At 41.1% G+C, this 19,164-nt stretch overlaps 1 protein-coding gene across 2 annotated transcripts in view; it reads right to left on the bottom strand.

Annotated features, from left to right (window-relative positions):
* The window catches only part of ADIPOR2 (adiponectin receptor 2), a 76,743-nt gene that overhangs the window by 41,476 nt on the left and 16,103 nt on the right, over positions 1-19,164 (bottom strand). For both annotated transcript variants that reach the window (XM_079775052.1, XM_079775053.1), the window contains exon 2: positions 8,025-8,281. In XM_079775052.1, the coding sequence (XP_079631178.1) occupies positions 8,025-8,195 (171 nt within the window). In that variant the 5' untranslated portion in view covers positions 8,196-8,281. The remainder of the gene's footprint in view (positions 1-8,024; positions 8,282-19,164) is intronic.

The raw sequence follows: 19,164 nt of genomic DNA, 5'->3' as shown, positions 1-19,164 counted from the left end.
ACATTTTTTTTTTACTTCATCTCTTACTATCCTCCCCCATCCACTCACCACACTTTTTAAATAGGCCAAGTTCTTTTCAGACTCAGAACCTTGCACACACTACTCCTGTTACTTGAAATGCCCTACACACATGCTCCTCTTCTTTCCTCTTCTCTACTTTCGATCAGCCTTTACTAAGCATTCAATTACACAGTCACTTCTAGAAACTGGCAGAAGTATTACTTTCTTTATAACATCAGTTTATTAAATTGGATATGAGTATACTTCAGAACAGTTCAATGTGTATATTTGAAAACCTTTTAGAACATTTCTTAATATCAAGAAATTGATAAAAATGTAGTCTTATTTTTAACTGGAAAGGAACACATACATCATCTACTGTCCTATGACATGTGAAAAAACAAATTCCGAGAAATTAAATAACCTGCCTATTCTATAAGGCTAGATGATAGGTTTCCCAACCCTGTGTTAAATAACCTGATCAACCCTCTTCTATTTCTGTTTATTCATTGCCTCTTTCTTTAATATAACCCCAGCCATAGAACAATCTTAAAATTTATATGAAATGAGAAAGGACCCCAAATAGTCATAAGAACTTGAGAAAGAATAACAAAGCTAGAGGCATTACAAGTCCTTACTTCAAAACATTATACAAAGCTACTGTAACACTATGATACTGCCATAAAGACATGCAGCCCTAGCCAGTTTGGCTCAGTGGATAGAGCGTCGGCTTGTGAACTAAAGGGTCCCGGGTTCGATTCCGGTCAAGGGCACATGCCTAGGTTGTGGACTGGATCCCCAGTAGGGGGTGTGCAGAAGGCAGCCAATCAATGATTCTCTTTCATCACTGATGTTTCCATCTCGCTCTTTCCCTCTCCCTTACTCTCTGAAATCAATAAAAATAAGTTTTTTTGGAGAAACCAAGATGGCGGCATAGGTAAACACCTAAACTGCTGCCTCGCACAACAATTTCAAAACTACAACTAAAAGGAAAAAAAGACATCATCCAGAACCACAGGAAGGCTGGCTGAGTGGAAATTCTACAACTAGAAGGAAAGAGAAAAGCACATTGAGACTCAGAAGAACTGCGGAAGGCAGAGGTACCCAGGCACACGCGCACATAAAGAGGGCGGGCAACTGAGTACGCGGCTGGCTTTCTCAAGCGGGAGGGAGACAAAAGCTCCCGACGGCTCTGAACTCCAGTTCTGGGTGAGACTCTGAGGACCCACACTCATTCGGGGAGAAACTGGACTGTCTGGCAGCAGGCGGAACTCGAGGGTGGCTTTCTCTCAGAGGTGCTTGCAGCGATTACCACGGGACACTGAGACACAGGGGCCTATTAGGGCAGGGCTGACAGGAAACCAATGCTGTCTGCTCCGCCCTGAGACTGTGCCCATCCAAGCTAAGCACAGAGGCTTTTTGCAAGTCTTGTCTCATAAGGGTGTCTCCAGCACAGAAGTTCTCCCAACATAGACCACAGCTGATCCTCACAGACAGTTGGCCTGGAGGTCAATTCCTCCCAGTGATACCAACAACAATCAAGGCTTAACTACAACAAAGCTGTACACACAGCCCACAAAGGGGTGCACCAAGAGTGTCCACCTCAGGTAACTGGGGAGGCTGAGCCACTGGGCCCCATAGGACACCGAGCACACAAAGCCACTCTATCAACTCAGGGAAGCAGCCAAAATGCGGAGACAAAGAAACAGATCACAAATGAAAGAAATGGAGGAAAGCAAACGACTGGATAATAGAGTTCAAAACCAAGGTTATAAGGTTTTTCAAGAATTTTCTAGAAAAGGCCAATAAATTTAGCGAGACCCTCGAGGATATGAAAAAGGACCAACTAGAAATTAAGCATACACTGACTGAAATAAAAAATATTATATAGAGATCTAACAGCAGAGTAGAGGATCGCAAGAATCAAGTCAAAGATTTGGAATACAAAGAAGCAAAAAACACTCAACCAGAAAAGCAAAAAGAAAAAAGAATCCAAAAATATGAAGACAGTGTAAGGAGCCTCTGGGACAACTTCAAGCCTACCAACATCCGAATTATGGGGGTGCCAGAAGAAGAGAGAGAGCAAGATACTGAAAACCTATTTGAAGAAATAATGACAGAAAACTTCCCCCACCTGGTGGAAGAAATAGACTTACAAGTCCAGAAAGCGCACAGAACCCCAAACAAAAGGAATCCAAAGAGGACCACACCAAGACACATCAAAATTAAAATGCCAAGGGCAAAAGACAAAGAGAGAATCTTACAAGCAGCAAGAGAAAAACAGTTCGTTACCTACAAGGGAGCACCCATAAGACTGTCAGCTGATTTCTCAACAGAAACTATGCAGGCCAAACAGGAGTGGCAAGAAATATTCAAAGTGATGAATATCAAGAACCTACAACCAAGATTACTCTACCCAGCAAAGCTATCCTTCAGAATTGAAGGTCAGATAAAGAGCTTCACAGATAAGAAAAAGCTAAAGGAGTTCATCACCACCAAACCAGTATTATATGAAATGCTGAAAGGTATTCTTTAAGAAGAGGAAGAAGAAGAAAAAGGTAAAGATAAAAATTATGAACAACAAATACATGTCTATCAACAAGTGAATCTAAAAATCAAGTGAATAAAAAAATTTGATGAACAGAATAAACTGGTGAATATAATAGAACCAGGGGCATAGAAAGGGAGTGGAATGACAATTCTCAGGGGAAAGGGGTGTGGGGGGTATGGGAAGAGACTGGACAAAAATCGTACACCTATGGATGAGGACAGTCGAGGGGGGGGGGGAGTGAGGGCAGAGGGTGGGATGGGAACCAGGTGGAGGGGAGCTATGGGGTAAAAAGGGGAACTGTAATAATCTGAACAATAAAGATTTATTAACCCTACCAGACCTGAAGCCTTGAACCTAACTGTCTCCTATACCTGGGCTCCTGAGCATTAAAGAGAAAAAATCAACATGATATAGAAAAATGTTAGTTACATGCAAACAAGTGGTTAGAATAAGATGGAACTTGGAGACATTGTAGAAAATAGGTCTACCTTTCATCTAGCGCCAATATTCCACCTTTGTGTGCCAATCCACCCAGCAGGATGAGCCTTATTTCACACAGAGGTACTCCTTGCAAAGTGAGCACCAGGTGTTGCTCTTCACCTTCTTGCATGGATTGTCTTTGTAAGACACTCCAGGATTTTGCTTGTTGTACCTGGAGTGCTTTTCCATGCACAAAACACAGATATGATTAGACGATGTCCAAGGGGGAATCTCTGGAAAATGATTGCCTGGGGTCATCTGTTGAGGGCAGGGTTCCTTTTGAGGGTGGCGGTGGGCTGATGTCCTGTATCCACCAATAAGTTGCAGGCACAGTTTCTGAATATATCTGGTGAAATAAACTGGCTTTTTTGAAGCAGCTTGCTGCTTTGAAGCATACAAGATATAAGAATTATAACTGGCCCACATAAAAAATTTTATGAAAAGCCGCCGGGGCCAGTGGTAATGATGACGAGACCGATGAAGGCGGGTCATCTGGTCATTTGTATCACAGCCACCCATATATTTATTATAGTCCTTCACCAGCTGTGGCATCTGTATTTCTTGCACACTGCCATCTTTATTTCTTCGGTTTATTACTACATTTTGGGCTGGATTGTGGTAGTTCGAAATAAATGTGATGGGCTTTCTATCCTGCCAAACTAAACATGTTACACTTTCTTGACATAGATAGCGACTGTCACCCCTAGCAAGTTTTTTACACTTTTCAGCGACTTAGGAAACTGCTTCCTGTTTTGCTGCAGGGTTCCCACAATTCCTGTGTGTAATTCTGACAGTGCATATTTAGCAAGGGTTACAGAGTTGTAGAACCGGTCCATGACAAGCACATGAGATTCATTTTCCATTGCACATGAGGTCAGGAGACAAATGACTGTATTTCCTACTGCACCCAAGTCTTTTATAGGCATTGGTGCAGCACCAGTGTAGATTTCTGCATTCAAAATGTAGCCAGTCTCCCCTTCACAGAGAAGGAAAGACTTGATGCCCCACTTTGTGGGCTTATCCTTGATATACTGCTTGATGGCCAAGCGATTTTTTGTCGGGATCATCCCCTCATCTAGGCTCAAATGTTGAATTTTCAGAATTTTTGCACGTTAAACCACACAAAGTCAATTCAAACACATGGGGGCAGACATTTGCAATGGCTAACCATGAGGTTTGACCATGATTGGTTGGTTATTTTTAGTTTGTGACGCATTTTTTTCACGTACTAGGCAAAGTACCGAAAATTAGGTACAGCGGTATAGTGACAGATTCGGAAATTACCGAAAAATCGGTACAGCGGTCTGGTAGGGTTAAATTAAATAAATAAATAAATACATACATACATACATACATACATACATACATACATTCCTATATAATAAGCCTAATATGCTAAGTGTCTAGTCATCTGGTTGTCTGTTCAACCAATCAAAGTGTAATATGCTAATGATATGCTAAGGCTGCTCAACAGCTCGCTATGATGTGCACTGACCACCAGGGGTCAGACACTCCAACCGGTAGGTTAGCTTGCTGCTGAGGCCCCGCAGTTCGGGACTGAGCGAGATGGGCCAGACACACCCTGGAGCCCTCCCGCGGTCCCTCTCTGGCTGGCCAACCTCTCACATCCCTCCCCGGCCCCGATCGTGCACTGGTGGGGTCCCTCGGCCTGACCTGCGCCTTCTCGCAATCCAGGACCCCTCGGGGGATGTCGGAGATCTGGTTTCGGCCTGATCCTGCAGGCCAGGCCCAGGGACCCCACTGGTGCACGAATTTGTGCACCAGGCCTCTATATATATATAAAAGGCTAAGTGACCAGCAGTATATCCAACGCGCACTGGTGATTTAAAAATAAACTCGCGCATGCACAATACATATAAAGCTCTCGCTGGTGCAAATCACACGCATGTGTTTCAATCTGTCATTGTCAATCGTTAATTTGGTTGTTTTTGTTGACATTCAACGTGAACCACATCACAATTTATTCATTGACCGTCCAACCGGCTGATCGGCCGGTACATATGATGCGCACTGGCAATTTAAAAATAAATGTTGACTCACGCAAGCGTGATACATATTAAGCTCTCACTGGCGCCAATCGCACACATGTTTTAATTTTATAATACTATATTATACACTGAGTGGCCAGATTATTATGATCTCTGAATGCATAATAATATGGCCACTCAGTATATATCCTATATAATAAAAGGCTAATATGCAAATTGTCCCCTTGACCAGGAGTTCGACCAGCAGGCAGGCCGGCCAACCGCCCATGTCCCCTCCCCCTGGCCAGGCTGGCCGGACCCCACCCATGCACAAATTTATGCACCGGGCCTATAATATATATTTACTGAGTGGCCAGATTATTATGCGTTCAGAGATCATGATAATCTGGCCACTCAGTGTATATACTATTTTGATATGTAATTTTTTGCAATAATGTAATTAGTGCATGAATCTTTCTTCTAATTAATTGCCTTTCAATGTGCACAAATCCATGTACCGGGCCACTAGTATTACTATAAAGTGGCAACAGGAAAGAAAAGTCTTAAATGTGAAAGGAAGTTCTTGCCCAAGATATCCGTCAAACTTCTATTTAAACAATAATGCTAGTTTATAGGCCAAATTACACTTATAGTTGCAGTAGGCAAATAGTTCTTAATTCTATAAACTACTAATCTGCCTGTGTGTGAAACACTTGCAAGCATATGCATGCAAATAATCAGTCATTGTAGCACAAACTATATATATAAAACCCTATTATGCAAATAGACTGAATGGCAGAACAACCAAACAACTGGTCACTATAACATGCACTGACCACCAAGGGACACGTGCGGAACATGGCGCGCGTCAGCCGCTGTGGGATGGTGGAGCAGGTGAGCGGGGGTGCCAGACCAAGGCGGGGTGCCCGTCGCTATTATTGGGGCGAGCCTCTGGTGGTTACTGAAAATTCTTTGCTCCCATTCACTGCGGTCCTGCCCAGCACTCCCACCTGCTGCCAGCACTGGCCCCGCTCGCCCCCCGATCGTTTGGCACCGTCAGTGGGTGAGAGCAGCGGCTGCCACCCCCGATCACCCCTCAGGGCTTCTCCACCTCCCCCTGCTCCTGGGGGGCAATCAGGGCCAGCAGCCGCCTCTCGCACCCGCTGCCCGAGCCACTGTTCACATCCACTGCTGGCGCTGGCCCTACTTGCACCCGCAGCCCACGCTAGAGCCACTGCTTGCACCCACGGCTGGCGCCCAGCGTCAGCCCCGATCGCCCCTCAGGGCTTCTCCACCTCCCCCTGCTCCTGAGGGGGCAATTGGGGCCACTGCCGGCGACAGCCCTGCTCGCACCCGCTGCCAGCACCAGAGCCACTGTTCACACCCACTGCCGGCACTGGCCCCGCTCGCACCCACAGCCCACGCCAGAGCCACTGCTCGCACCCGCTGCTGGCGCCCGGCGCCGGCCCCGATTGCCCCTGAGAACTTCTCTACCTCCCCCTATTCCTAAGGGGTGATAGGGGCAACAGCCACCACTCACACCCACTGACGGCACTGGCCCCACTCACACCCACCGCAGGCGACGACCCCAATCGCTCTGCACCGTCAGCGGGTGTGAGCAGGGCCGGCGCTGTCAGCACGTGGGAGCAGTGGTGGTGGGAGCAGGGCTGCCAGGAGACAGGGGGCTGGGGGCCGCGGCAGGAGGGCCTGGGTGGGAGGTGCAGAGGATGGGCCGAGACCCACCCCTGCGCCCACCTCAGCCTCGCAACCCACAGTTCCTTTTTAAGGTGCACGAATTTGTACACTGGGCCCCTAGTCTAGTATAAAGTTACAAAGTGGTATCAAGAATAAAAGAAGAAGTGACCTCAAATTTCTTGCCACAATAGCATATATTGCTACAAAGCCTGGTAAAATTATTATAAAAAGATCTCAACAGACAAGACAACACACTGGAGTTCAAACCAGTACCCTATTATCCATATAATAAGCATATCTATTAAAATGGTAAAGATGCAGTTTCAAGAAGTATTAAAACATTTTTAACTATGACTCACCAGTAAGAAATGCATATTATTCATACACACACACACACACACTAGAGGCCTGATGCATGAAATTTGTGAAAGAGTAGGCCTTCCTTCCCCCAGATGCCGGCACTGGCTTCCCTCTGGCACCTGGGACCCGGGCTTCCCTCGCAGCCCCAGCTTCATCCGGAAGGTCGTCCAGAAGGACATCCAGTCTAATTAGCACATTACGCTTTTATTATTACAGATATGCATATATATATATATATATATATATATATATAAAGCTAAACAATTTCGTAAAATAACAGTTTGTTTAAATGTATATTCCTGTATACGTGCAGCTCAATATTTATTCTATTTTGCTGTTTAATTTTTAAACACTGCCTTTATAGTACCAAAATTAATTTCATAAACTTTTAATGGGGACAACCTACAATTTGAGAAACACTGTACTAGAGCCAGAATATTGAATGCATGCTACATATTTCCAAGGTACCAAAGCACATAGCAATGACTTTCTAATGCTGTTTACAGATATTTCTACCTTTGTTCTTTCTAGGAATAGTTGCTTGAATAATTTAAAAGCTGTTCTTTTCTCTGAGAAGTGAAAGATCTGCCTTCTCTTCTCAGAACTCTACTGATTTCCAAAATATGCACTAGAGATAAACCATATCTGCAGAAGTATTTCTAGCATGCAAACAAAATTTCTCCAAAAATATAAACAACAATGTCATCACTAAAGCACTACACAACCCATTTCCTTTCTCAAACAAGATAAATTAGATTATGATTTAAAGTAACAGAAAAGGCCCCGCTCATAACAATGAAATCAAGTAATACCTACCTGATTTAGTAAGAGACTTCAAATTATTCTGAACAAAAACTTACAAATGTGCTCAAGGTTCCTTTTCAAAACCCCATCCTCTCTCCAGCCATACTCCCATAAATTTGTCTTACCGTCTTAACATATCAACTTACTTTTTTATGATGGATAGAAAGAACAGATGCCTCTATAACAGGCTCCAAATCTCCTTGGCGATTGTCATTATCACCTCTCCTTGTACCATCAAGTTGGGGTCCTTTTCTGAGCCGTATTTCTGGCTCTGGAGTCCTGATGTACTCCAATCCGTTTTTCGCTGTCTGGTTCATGGGATACAGAAGGCTTTCTTACAAAGAGACCTTTCTTTCTGTCCCTTCTTCTTGGGAGGGTGGACTCTCAGGATAGTGTGTTGACCCTAAAGAGAGGAAGATTTTAAATTTAACATATTTTAAACACATTAAACGAGTGCTGGGAGAAGAGACAGGTTATATTATTATATGCTCAAACAATGAAATACTCAGCAATCATTAATAATGATAAAACAATAATGTACTTTTTAAAAATCTGTATTTGATGACAGGAAAGACTGCCCAAATCCACTTTTATTTTATTTTTTAACATATTTTTATTGATTTCAGAGAGGAAGGGAGAGGGAGAGAGATAGAAACATCACTGAAGAGAATCATTGATCGGCTGCCTCCTGCATGCCCTACACAGGAGATCGAGCACACAACCCCGGCATATGCCCTGAATGGGAATCAAACTATGACTCCCTAATTCATAGGTCGACACTCAACCACTGAGCCACACCGGCTGGGCCAAAAAGTACTTTTATGTGAAAAAAGCAGCTGTAGCCAGTGGATAAGAATGGCGGACTGCGGACTGAAGGGTCCCCGGTTCAATTCTGGTCAATGGCACATACCTCGGTTGCAGGCTCGATCCCCGGCCCTGGTCAGGGTGTATATAGGAGGCAACCAATCGATGTGTCTCTCTCTCACACTAATGTTTCTTCTCTCTCTGTCTTTCCCCTCCCTTCCACTCTCTCTAAAAACAAATGGAAAAATATCCTTGAGTGAGGATTAACAACAACAAAAAAAAGTAAGAAATGCATGGGGAAGAACCTGGGTCTTGAATGAGAAGATTTACTTTCCATTTTTGTTCTACTTGTATATTTTTGACACATACTATACATTACTTTTTCAATGAAAAACATATATAAGTGTAGAAAGAATATATGTGGATCCAGCCAGTGTGGCTCAGTGGTTGAACACAGACCCATGAACCAGGAGGTCGCAGTTCAATTCCCAGTCAGGGCACATGCCCGGGTTCCGGCTCAATCTCCAGTAGGGAGCATGCAGGAGGCAGCCAATCAATGATGCTCTCTCATCACTGATGTTCTATCTCCCTCTCCTTTCCTCTCTGAAATCAATAAAAATATATTTAAATATACATATGTGGATTGTATGCATTATAGCTGGGTTTTACATATCCAATCTCATATAGACATCATAATAACCAATTTCACAGTTAAGGAAACCAAAATTCGCCATACTTTGTAGAAAATAAATAGGACCAAATCTCTGACTTAATATAGCATATATTATTGGTAATGGTTTGCATTTAACTTATTTAATGTCTGCATTTCAATATTTTTAGTTATTTTTAACTGTAGACTACCCTGGAAGAAACGAAACTCAGGACCAGAGCATACTTTTATATCCCTGTGAGTTCTTAGAAAGTGCTATACACATGTTTAATGAATATTTGATAGATGATATTTAAATGTTAAGTGTTTTTGTAAAAACACTCTCAGAAATCATCTCTCTCTCTCCAAAATGGATTGCAATAAATTTCCTAGAGTTTAGTATTTCAAGTCCTTGACCCTCCACCTCTTAATTCATACTATAAAAGCTTATTTTTTTATTTTTTATTGACATTTAGAGAGGAAGGGAGAAAGAGAGAGAGAAACATCGATCAGTTGCCTCCCGTACACAACCCGACTGGGGATCAAAACCACAACCTGGGTATGTGCCCTTACCAGGAACTGAACTCACCACTTTTTGGTGTATATGGGACAACACTCCAAACTAGCCACACCGGCCAGGGCCAAAGGCTTACTTTACACATTTAGTTACACATCCAAATAAGACAATTATAATAGGCAATCCAATTAGAAATACTAAAATAGGAAGGAGCCAGGGTACATGTTATGCTCATAAATCCCATGAGATTCAACGTTCTTACCAGGGGAAAGTAGGAGTAGGGCAAAGTGGGAGGGCCTGGATACCATAAAAGGTGTATTTAATGTTCATATATGTGGGTACACAAGACTTAGTCCAAGAATTCTAATTAAACTAAGAATTACTCTGTTAGTTTCATAAATCATGACTTTACTACAGAATTTCTCTAAGTATTTTCAAAGTTTTGGGAGCAATAACAAACATAAAACTTTAAGGATCACCAAACTTGGGCATGTGCCTATCACATAAAGGCCGTAGCAAGCATATTTGTAATACTAAGATTATAAACTATGCTATTAATGCCCAATTCTGAAAGAGGAAACAATGTTAATGATTTACATTCATATACAGATGTGGAAAGTAGGCTCAGAGATTAGGTAACTGTTCAAGGCCATTAGTCTATAAATAAAAAGCAGCTGGGATTTATATCTAGGTCGTTCTGGCCCTCATGAAGTTCATGTGCTAACTGCTACCCAAAAAAAATTAAGACTAGGGGGAAAAAAAGATAAGAACTTGAACCTGTGGACAAGAGGGTTGGTTCTGTAATAAAACAGCCAAGTTCAGTGATGGAAAGTGACCTCACAAAAAGATATGGTCATAAATTCCTAACTGGGCACGTCAGAGTGGGTAGTCATGCTCCAGGCCTATAACCTCTTTAATGAAAGGTTTAAGCAAGTCCTGTCCATTATTCTTAAGCATCTAGGTCAGTGGTCGGCAAACTGCGGCTCGCGAGCCACAAGTGGCTCTTTAGCCCCTTGAGTGTGGCTCTCCCACAAAATACCACATGCGGGCACGCACATACAGTGCGATTGAAACTTGGTGGCCCATGCGCAGAAGTCGGTTTTCAGCAAACTCATTAGTCAACAGAGCCAAATATCAACAGTACAACGATTGAAATTTCTTTTGAGAGCCAAATTTTTTAAACTTAAACTTCTTCTAACGCCACTTCTTCAAAATAGACTTGCCCAGGCCGTGGTATTTTGTGGAAGAGCCACACTCAAGGGGCCAAAGAGCCGCATGTGGCTCGAGAGCCGCAGTTTGCCGGCCATTGACCTAGGTTAACACACCTTTGAGATGCCAGAAGTAATCCTCTTTTCCAGACCTTTTAGGGAGTAAATACTCTTGTTAACTATCCTGTACCTTGATTTCTCCCGCCTTCATAATCTCCTTTATGCTCCCTCCTTAATTCCAAAAGTATACAAGAAACTGCAGGTCAGGCAGCTCAGTTGTTTAAAGCATCCTCCCCATACCCAAGATTGTGGGGTCGATACCCAGTCAGGGCACATACAAGAATCAACCAATGAATGCATAAATAAGTGGATGCTTCTCTCTCCCTCTTTCTGTCTCTCTCTCTCTCTCTCTCAAATCAATAAATAAAATTTTTTTAAAAAAGGAAGAAACTGCAAAACTTCTTGCTTCCTGGAAACTGTCACCAGAATGGCTTAAATAAACTCATAAAAATTCTCTGCAGGTTTGGACATTTCCTACATAGAAAAACCCTAAAGCCATTTTGTTTACATGGCAAGTAAACTAAAGAATAAAAATCTTTACTATCAAACGTAGAAAACAGAAGAAAGCTTTCTGCAAAGCAGCCTTGAAATATGACCACACTGATCTTCTCATAAGCAGGAGTTATGTATGTTGCTCATTTAGAATATAAATGGAATGCTCTATTTAGAATTGCTTTGAAATCTTCAACTCAGAAACAGAAAGCAAATGACAAGAAATAAGTTTTCCCAAAGAATCTGTAAGGATTCTCCTTAAAATAAAAAGACATTTAAAAAAATCAATTTCCAGGAAAGGGCTAAGATAAATAGTCCTATCAACAATGCTTTCTAAATTTATAAGTACAATAAAAGAAGAATGAACAAAATAAGACACTGTAAAATCTCCAATAAAAAAATTAGTTATATTCACCATTTTACATATGCTAAAGCAGAAAGGCCTACCAATATATTTTAGAGTTTCAACAATAGAATTGTTGAAAGAAAAAACATATATGTCAATGCTCAGGTTCCCAACGATTTAACAAAACGGCCCAATATAAGAACACTGGAGAAAACTGTAATCTACTATATGTTTTACTTTATTTGCATTCTCTCTAATGATAAAATGAAGTTCTACTAGGATGCAATACCTTGAAACCCAAAGCAATCAATTCTAAAACTCTAAGGTAAAGTCAGAAGGAAGGTAAGGGTGTTGTCCTTTATCACCATTATTTAACTCTGTCCTGGAGGTTATAGACAACAAGAGGAAAAAAATGAAGATTATAACTATAACTATTTACACATAATATCACAGTTTAGCTATAAAACCCAAAACAATCAACTGCAAAAAATCATTATAATAAGAAAACTCATCAAAGTGATTGGGTATAAGATTACATACAGATATTAACAGCTTCCATCCTAAAAGCCCACAATATTTGGTTACTATAGAAGAAACTAATACAAACTAATAGGAAGTAAAATACTTAAAAACAAAACTTAAAATGCTACTGAAGATCTACAGAAACTCCTAGGACTACTAAGCGAGTTCAGCAAGGTCAACAGATAGAACATGAACACTCAAATATCAATCACATTTTTATATACTAACAATAAACATGTGGAAACTAAAATTTAAAACAATGTCATTTATAATTACTTCAAAGAAATTTAAATACTTAAGTATATACTTAAAATATGTATAGGATCTGTTTACTGAAAATTACAAAATGATAATGAAAGAAATCAAAGGTCTAAACAAATAGCAACATATAATATTCATGAATTGAAATATTAAATAGTAAAGATGTCAATTCCTCCCAAATTCTTCTATAGGTTTAATGCAATTCCTATCAAGACTCTAGCAAGGATTTTTGTAAATAAAGACAAGCTTATTCTAAAATTGATATGGAAGAAATAGGCCCAGCATAACTAAAACAAATAAAGAAGTGGAAACAATCCCTTGGGCAAGGGGAGGGAGTGGCCCCTTGATCTAAATAAACCTCACACCCTATGGAACATGAACTTAAAACATAAAATATAAAACTCATATTAAAACATAAGAGAAAATCTTCAGGATCTATAGCTATGCAAAGAGTATTGAGACTTGATGCCAAAAGCATGATTCATAATAGGGCAAGATACTAACCCGACTGTTCGCCCTGCACGAAGAAGTCAAAATATTTTTCCAGCGGCAAAATAACCCGAAATCACAAGACCTCTTTTCTAACGATGAGTGGGGTAGCCAAGCTTGCATACCTGGCAGATACTTTTCCGCTATTAAATGAACTAAACATATCCTTGCTTATGTTCACACTACGAGGTAAAATGGATACTTTTCAAAAGGAAATATTACTGTGGCAAATGCGGTTGGCTGAAGAAGATCTGCAAATGTTTTCAAACTTTGATGAATATATGAGAGAAGGATGTCAACCGGCAGGTGGTAATCATTGTTCAACAGCACTTACAATCACTGACAGAATCTTCTGGTGTTATTACACAAAGAAAGAAGATCCCAGACATGGCAATATGTGGATAATAGATCCATTTGCAGCAAACATTGAAGATAGCAATTTAAGCATGAATGAAAAAGAAAGCCTCATCAATCTATCATCCGAGGACAGTCTCAAAGCTAAATTTCAGTCATCCTTATCAAGACCTCATTTTTGGATCTCCATTAAAAGTGAATATCCATTGCTGAGTGAAAAAGCAATGAAACTTTTAATTCAATTTTCAACAACATATTTGTGCGAAAAAACATTTTCATCTGTCACAGCAATTAAAACTCGGTATCGGTCTCGGCTTGAAATAAATACAGCTCTCTGTCTTGCAGTAACATGTGTGGAGCCTAAAATCCATAAACTTATTTCAAGCAAACAGGAGCAAATATCACACTCTAAAAATGTGTATTACTTAAATAAGCGTCAATTATTTCTTAAAAATTACTTTAATAAATGTGTTACAATTAAACAACCTTTGAAGGTTTTGTTATAAGTATAATGTTGTTATATGAAATAGGTGCATTTCATATTAATAAAATGAAAGTTCTCTGATCATTATTTTACAAATGTATTTATCTTTTTAAAAAAAATCATAATAGTGGTCCATGGGATTTAAAATTATGAATTTAGTGATCCAGGGAGGTCCAAAAGGTTGGCAACCGCTGCTGTAAAACACAATCCTCCTATTTAATAAAAAGGTAATATGAAATTGACTGTACCATCGACACACCCACCAGCCACGCCCACCAGCCAATCAAAGCAAGTATGCAAATCAACCCAACCAAGATGACTACAGCCACAGAGAGCAAGGTTTTCCAGGTAACAGAGCAAGCCAAGCTTTCCGAGAGCTGTTGCAGGCCTAAGCCTCCACTCAAGCTACAAAGTTTCAATTATAGAAGGTAAACAAATTCAAACAGAAATGGCGGCAGAACAGAGCTTGAGAGAGCAAGCCAGGGTTGCCGGTGGCAACAGGGGAAGCAAAGCTTTCTGCACACCCTGTCCAGGCCCAGCCTCCGCTTAAGGCTACAAAGTTTCAATTATAGAAGGTGAATTAACTGCCACAGAAATGGCTGCCGGCCGCGGAGGGAGCAGCAGGCTTGGCTCCGCTCCAGGCTACAAAGTTTCAATTGTAGAAGGAAAATAAATTCCAGATACCAGGGCCTCCACTTGCGTTGCCAGGGGGCGTGGCTGGCCTGCAAATCACCACAGGCCCCTCGCTCAGGCCACCCCACGCCCCAAGGGAACCCCCACCCTGATCTGGGACACCCTTCAGGGCAAACCAGCTGGCCCCCACTCCTGCACCAGGCCTCTATCCTATCTAATAAAAGTAATATGCAGATTGACCATCACTCCAACACACAATATGTCTGCCCCCATGTGTACACAAGATGGCCACTACAAGATGGCCAGTAGGAGAGGGCAGTTGGGAGGCACCGGGCCTGCAAGGGAGGGCAGTTGAGAGGGACCAGGCCTGCAAGGGAGGGCAGTTGGAGGTGATCAACCCTGCAGGAGAGGGCAGTTAGGGGTGACCAGGCTGGCAGAGGAGGGAAGTTGGGGGAAAACAGGCTGGCAGGGGAGCAGTTAAGCATCAACCAGGCTGGCAGCGGAGTGGTTAGGGGGTGATCAGGCTGGCAGGCAGAAGCGGTTAGGGGCAATCAGGAAGGCAGGCAGGCAAGCAGTTGGGAGCCAGCAGTCCTGGATTGTGAGAGGGATGTCCGACTGCCCGTTTAGGCCCGATCCCGGTGGACAGTCAGACATCTCTCCAGGGGTCCCAGATTGGAGAGGGTACAGGCTGGGCTGAGGGACAACCCCCCTCCGTGCACGAATTCCGTGCACCAGGCTTCTAGTGTCAAATATTAATGAGGACTAGTACATTGCTGGCAAAAGATAAACTGACACAACCACTTTGAAAAATTGTTAACTTAAGAAACTTCCAAACACACTAACTATATGACTAAAAATAATATTATGGTTGTTTAGCTCATGGATTTATAGTAAACTACTAAAACTTTACCCAAAAGAAGTAAAAATGTAAGACTTTGACAAGAAAAATTCTGAGATGTCCTAAATTAAATTACAGCAGGCTGAAGAGTGAAAAGGAAGAGGTAAGAGGTTAATCAGTTAACAGAGCCAGAGTCACAGATCAAAACCACATTCCTAAATGTATGTTAAAAATTTGAATCAAACTTCCAGAAGGCTATCTAAAAAATAAAAATTTTTTTAAAAGCCAAACCCCAGATGACACAGCATCCGCTTATTTCAGGTCTATTGCATATAACCAATCCAGAAGTAGAAAATAAGTCTTCCTCATGGGCTATGCACCTATCCTAGAACAGCCTGCACTTCACCTTTCCCCACTACCCCTTATTTACAGCCAATGTAAATTCTTTACAAACAACTTACATCTTTCTTTCCCAACCTTGTATAAAAGGGTCCTGTCAGCTCCATGACATTGAACATGTTCATCTTCTCCACCTAGTGCTACTGCTAGTGGTTAGACTGCATGTCCCAAGACCTGGTCCATTTTCTGCTAGCATATGACTCAATAAACACTTTCTTTTAGGACAACTTTCCACATTGAAGATGTTTCACAATTGTACATAAATGTTTATAACAGCTTTAATAATAGCCAAAAATTGGAAATCCAAACATCAGGCGAATGAATAAAATGGTGGTGTAACAATACCATGACGAATACTGCTCAGCAATAAAGAGAAACAAATTGCTGGTATACATAACACAGATGCCCTAGCCAGTGTGGCTCAGTGGATAGAGCGTTGGTCTGTGGACTGAAAGTTCCCGGGTTCAATTCCGGTCAAGGGCACATACGTTGGTTGCAGGCTCCTCCCTGGCCCGGGCCCTGGTCAGGGCTCATGTAGGAGGCAACCAATTAATGGGTTTCTCTCACATATATGTTCTCTTGGTCTTTCCCTCTCTCTTCTACTCTCCCTAAAAATCAATGGTAAAATATCCTCGGGTGAGGATTAACAAAACAAAACAAAAAAACATAGCAACACAGATGAATCTCAAAAAGATTACACTGAGTCAAATAAGCCAGATGCTAAAGAATACATACTGTAAAATTTCTTTTGTATAAAATTCTAAGAGGCAAAATTAATCTATACAGATCCGTCATTTCCTTGGGCCAGATATGTGAGAATGATGTGAGTGGAATGACTGCAAAGGGACATGAGGGAGGTAATAGAAATTCTGTATTTTGATTGGGGTGATGATTATCTGAGTGTATAAATGATCAAAATTCATCTAACTGAACACTAAAATGAATATATTTTGTTATGTATAAATTATACTTCAGTAAAATTAATTTTAAATACTAAAATAAATGATGCCGCCCGACTGGCATGGCTCAGTGGTTGAGCATCAACCTATGAACCAGGAGGTCATGATTCGATTCCCGTTCAGGGCACATGCCCAGGTTGTGGGCTCAGTCCCCACTCTGGGACATGCAGGAGGCAGCCAATCAATGGTTCTCTCTCATCATTGATGTTTCTTCCTCTCCCTTCCTGTCTGAAATCAATAAAAATATCATTTAAAAAATTAATTAATTAAATAAATAAATAAATAAATAAAATAAATAATGCCAAAGTTTATTTAATCCAAGATTACTGAAAATTTTGGAAAACTATAAATCCATGAGCTAAACAACCATAATATTATTTTTACTTTGGCCAAATAATAGTAGGCTCCTAAAAGGAGTCTTCCTTCAATGAATTTTCCCTCATGTTTATTCTCTCCAAGTAAAAGTAAACAAACTAATTCATAACCATTCTGGTTTCTCCAACCAAAAGTCCTTCTTGAGACCCACTTCAGAGCATAATATTATTTACTACTACCAAAAAAAAATTTAGAGGCTAATTTTAGCTGCTACCATGTGCCAGATAAGGTAAGCTTTTATAGTTTTCCCCTTCAACTTTAAAACCCTGTCTGTTACATAGATAGCATTATCTTTATTTACAAATAAGAAAACTAAGGGTGAGACTGTCTAGATAATTTCCCCATGGTTACACAAATTAGAAAATAGAGAAAAATAAGAACTGCCCAGCTTGGGCCCTCTCTAATTACACAACACTACCTCCCACAAAAGTTAAGTAGTTCCATTTTTCCTAGTCATGTTATCTCTTTCAAGGGAGGTAAACTGCTACTTAACACTTACTGAAGCCAACTTTGAACCAGGCCAAGTAGTTGGCCTTTTAAACATCTCATTTAATCCTCCAACAATCCTCATGAAAAGGGGTCTCATTTTTCAGATAAAGAAACTAAGACTAGAGATCAAGTAACTCATCAAAGACAAACTTAAGTAAAAGATCCTGAAGTCAAATCTGTATCTCTAATTCCAAAGACCATACTTATAGAGCTTCATTAAAGACACAATAGTGCATTGTAGCCACTGGTCATAGAGCTAAAAAAAAAAAAAACACTTTTAAAGGAAAAGTCTTGGTCCTGGCCAGATAGCTTTGTTGTCCAGATGCATCACAGTTGTGAATTCGATCCCCACCCAGTCACGGCATATACAAGAATCAACCAATGAATGCATAAATAAGTGGAACAACAAACCTACCTCTCTCTCGCTCTCTCTCTCTCTCTCTCTCTCTCTCTCAAAAGTCAAAATAAAATTTTTAAAATAAAATAAAAATCTTTATCCAACTCTTATAGCCATACTACAAATGGTGGTTTCCATTTCCCAGATCTATAGTAACCCTGAATATTGTTTCTGAAATGAAAAATAGTACATAAAAATGCTTATGTACATTACAGGAACAACAGTCCTGAGTGTTATAGTAAGAGAAATCTTGAGAAGTCCAGGATATATAAATTGTTATACACTGAACCAAAATACGTAAAATATACAAATAGGTGCTCTCCCTTTCTGGAGCACACCCTAGCCTTCCCAGTCCCCCTCTTCTTCCCCCCAGGGACTTTACCTAGACCAATGGTCGGCAAACTGCAGCTCGCGAGCCACAGTTTGCCTCTCTGTTCACTAATGAGTTTGCCAAAAACTGCATAAGGCATTAATTACCCTTACCCAGAAGTTTTGCCGACCACTGCTGTAAGGCATTACCCTTACACAGAAGTTTTGACTTCAGGTTAAAGACATTAGTACATTATTAAAATGTTTTTTAAGTTTTTCCCTAAGGCAGTGGTCGGCAAACTCATTAGTCAACAGAGCGGCAAACAGCGGCTCGTGAGCCACATGCGGCTCGCGAGCCACAGTTTGCCGACCACTGACCTAGACCATTCTCTTTTTCTCCTAAGCTCCAAGGGCCTTTCTTTTTGCATCTAACTGATTTCCTGAACCCATTTCTTCTACAGCCCCTTTCTTCTACCTCTTTGACTTTTTAAATAAACTTCTGCTTACATTTGGAAAAAAAAGTAATTAAATTTAATAAGTCATCCTATCTAATAAAGAGGGAATATGCTAATTGATAGTAACGCCCTCACAAAGATGGTGGCACCCACAGCCACAAGATGGCGGCACCCAGTCCCCTCAGCCCCGCCAGAGGGCAGGTGCACGGCACAGCCGGGCCCGCCCCCAGGCGGGCCCAGCCACTC

This window comes from Cnephaeus nilssonii (assembly GCF_951640355.1).
Source record: "Cnephaeus nilssonii genome assembly, chromosome: 6".
NCBI lineage: Eukaryota > Metazoa > Chordata > Mammalia > Chiroptera > Vespertilionidae > Cnephaeus > Cnephaeus nilssonii.
The sequence above is the reverse complement of the archived record's forward strand: the minus strand, read 5'-3'. Positions and strand labels throughout refer to the sequence as shown.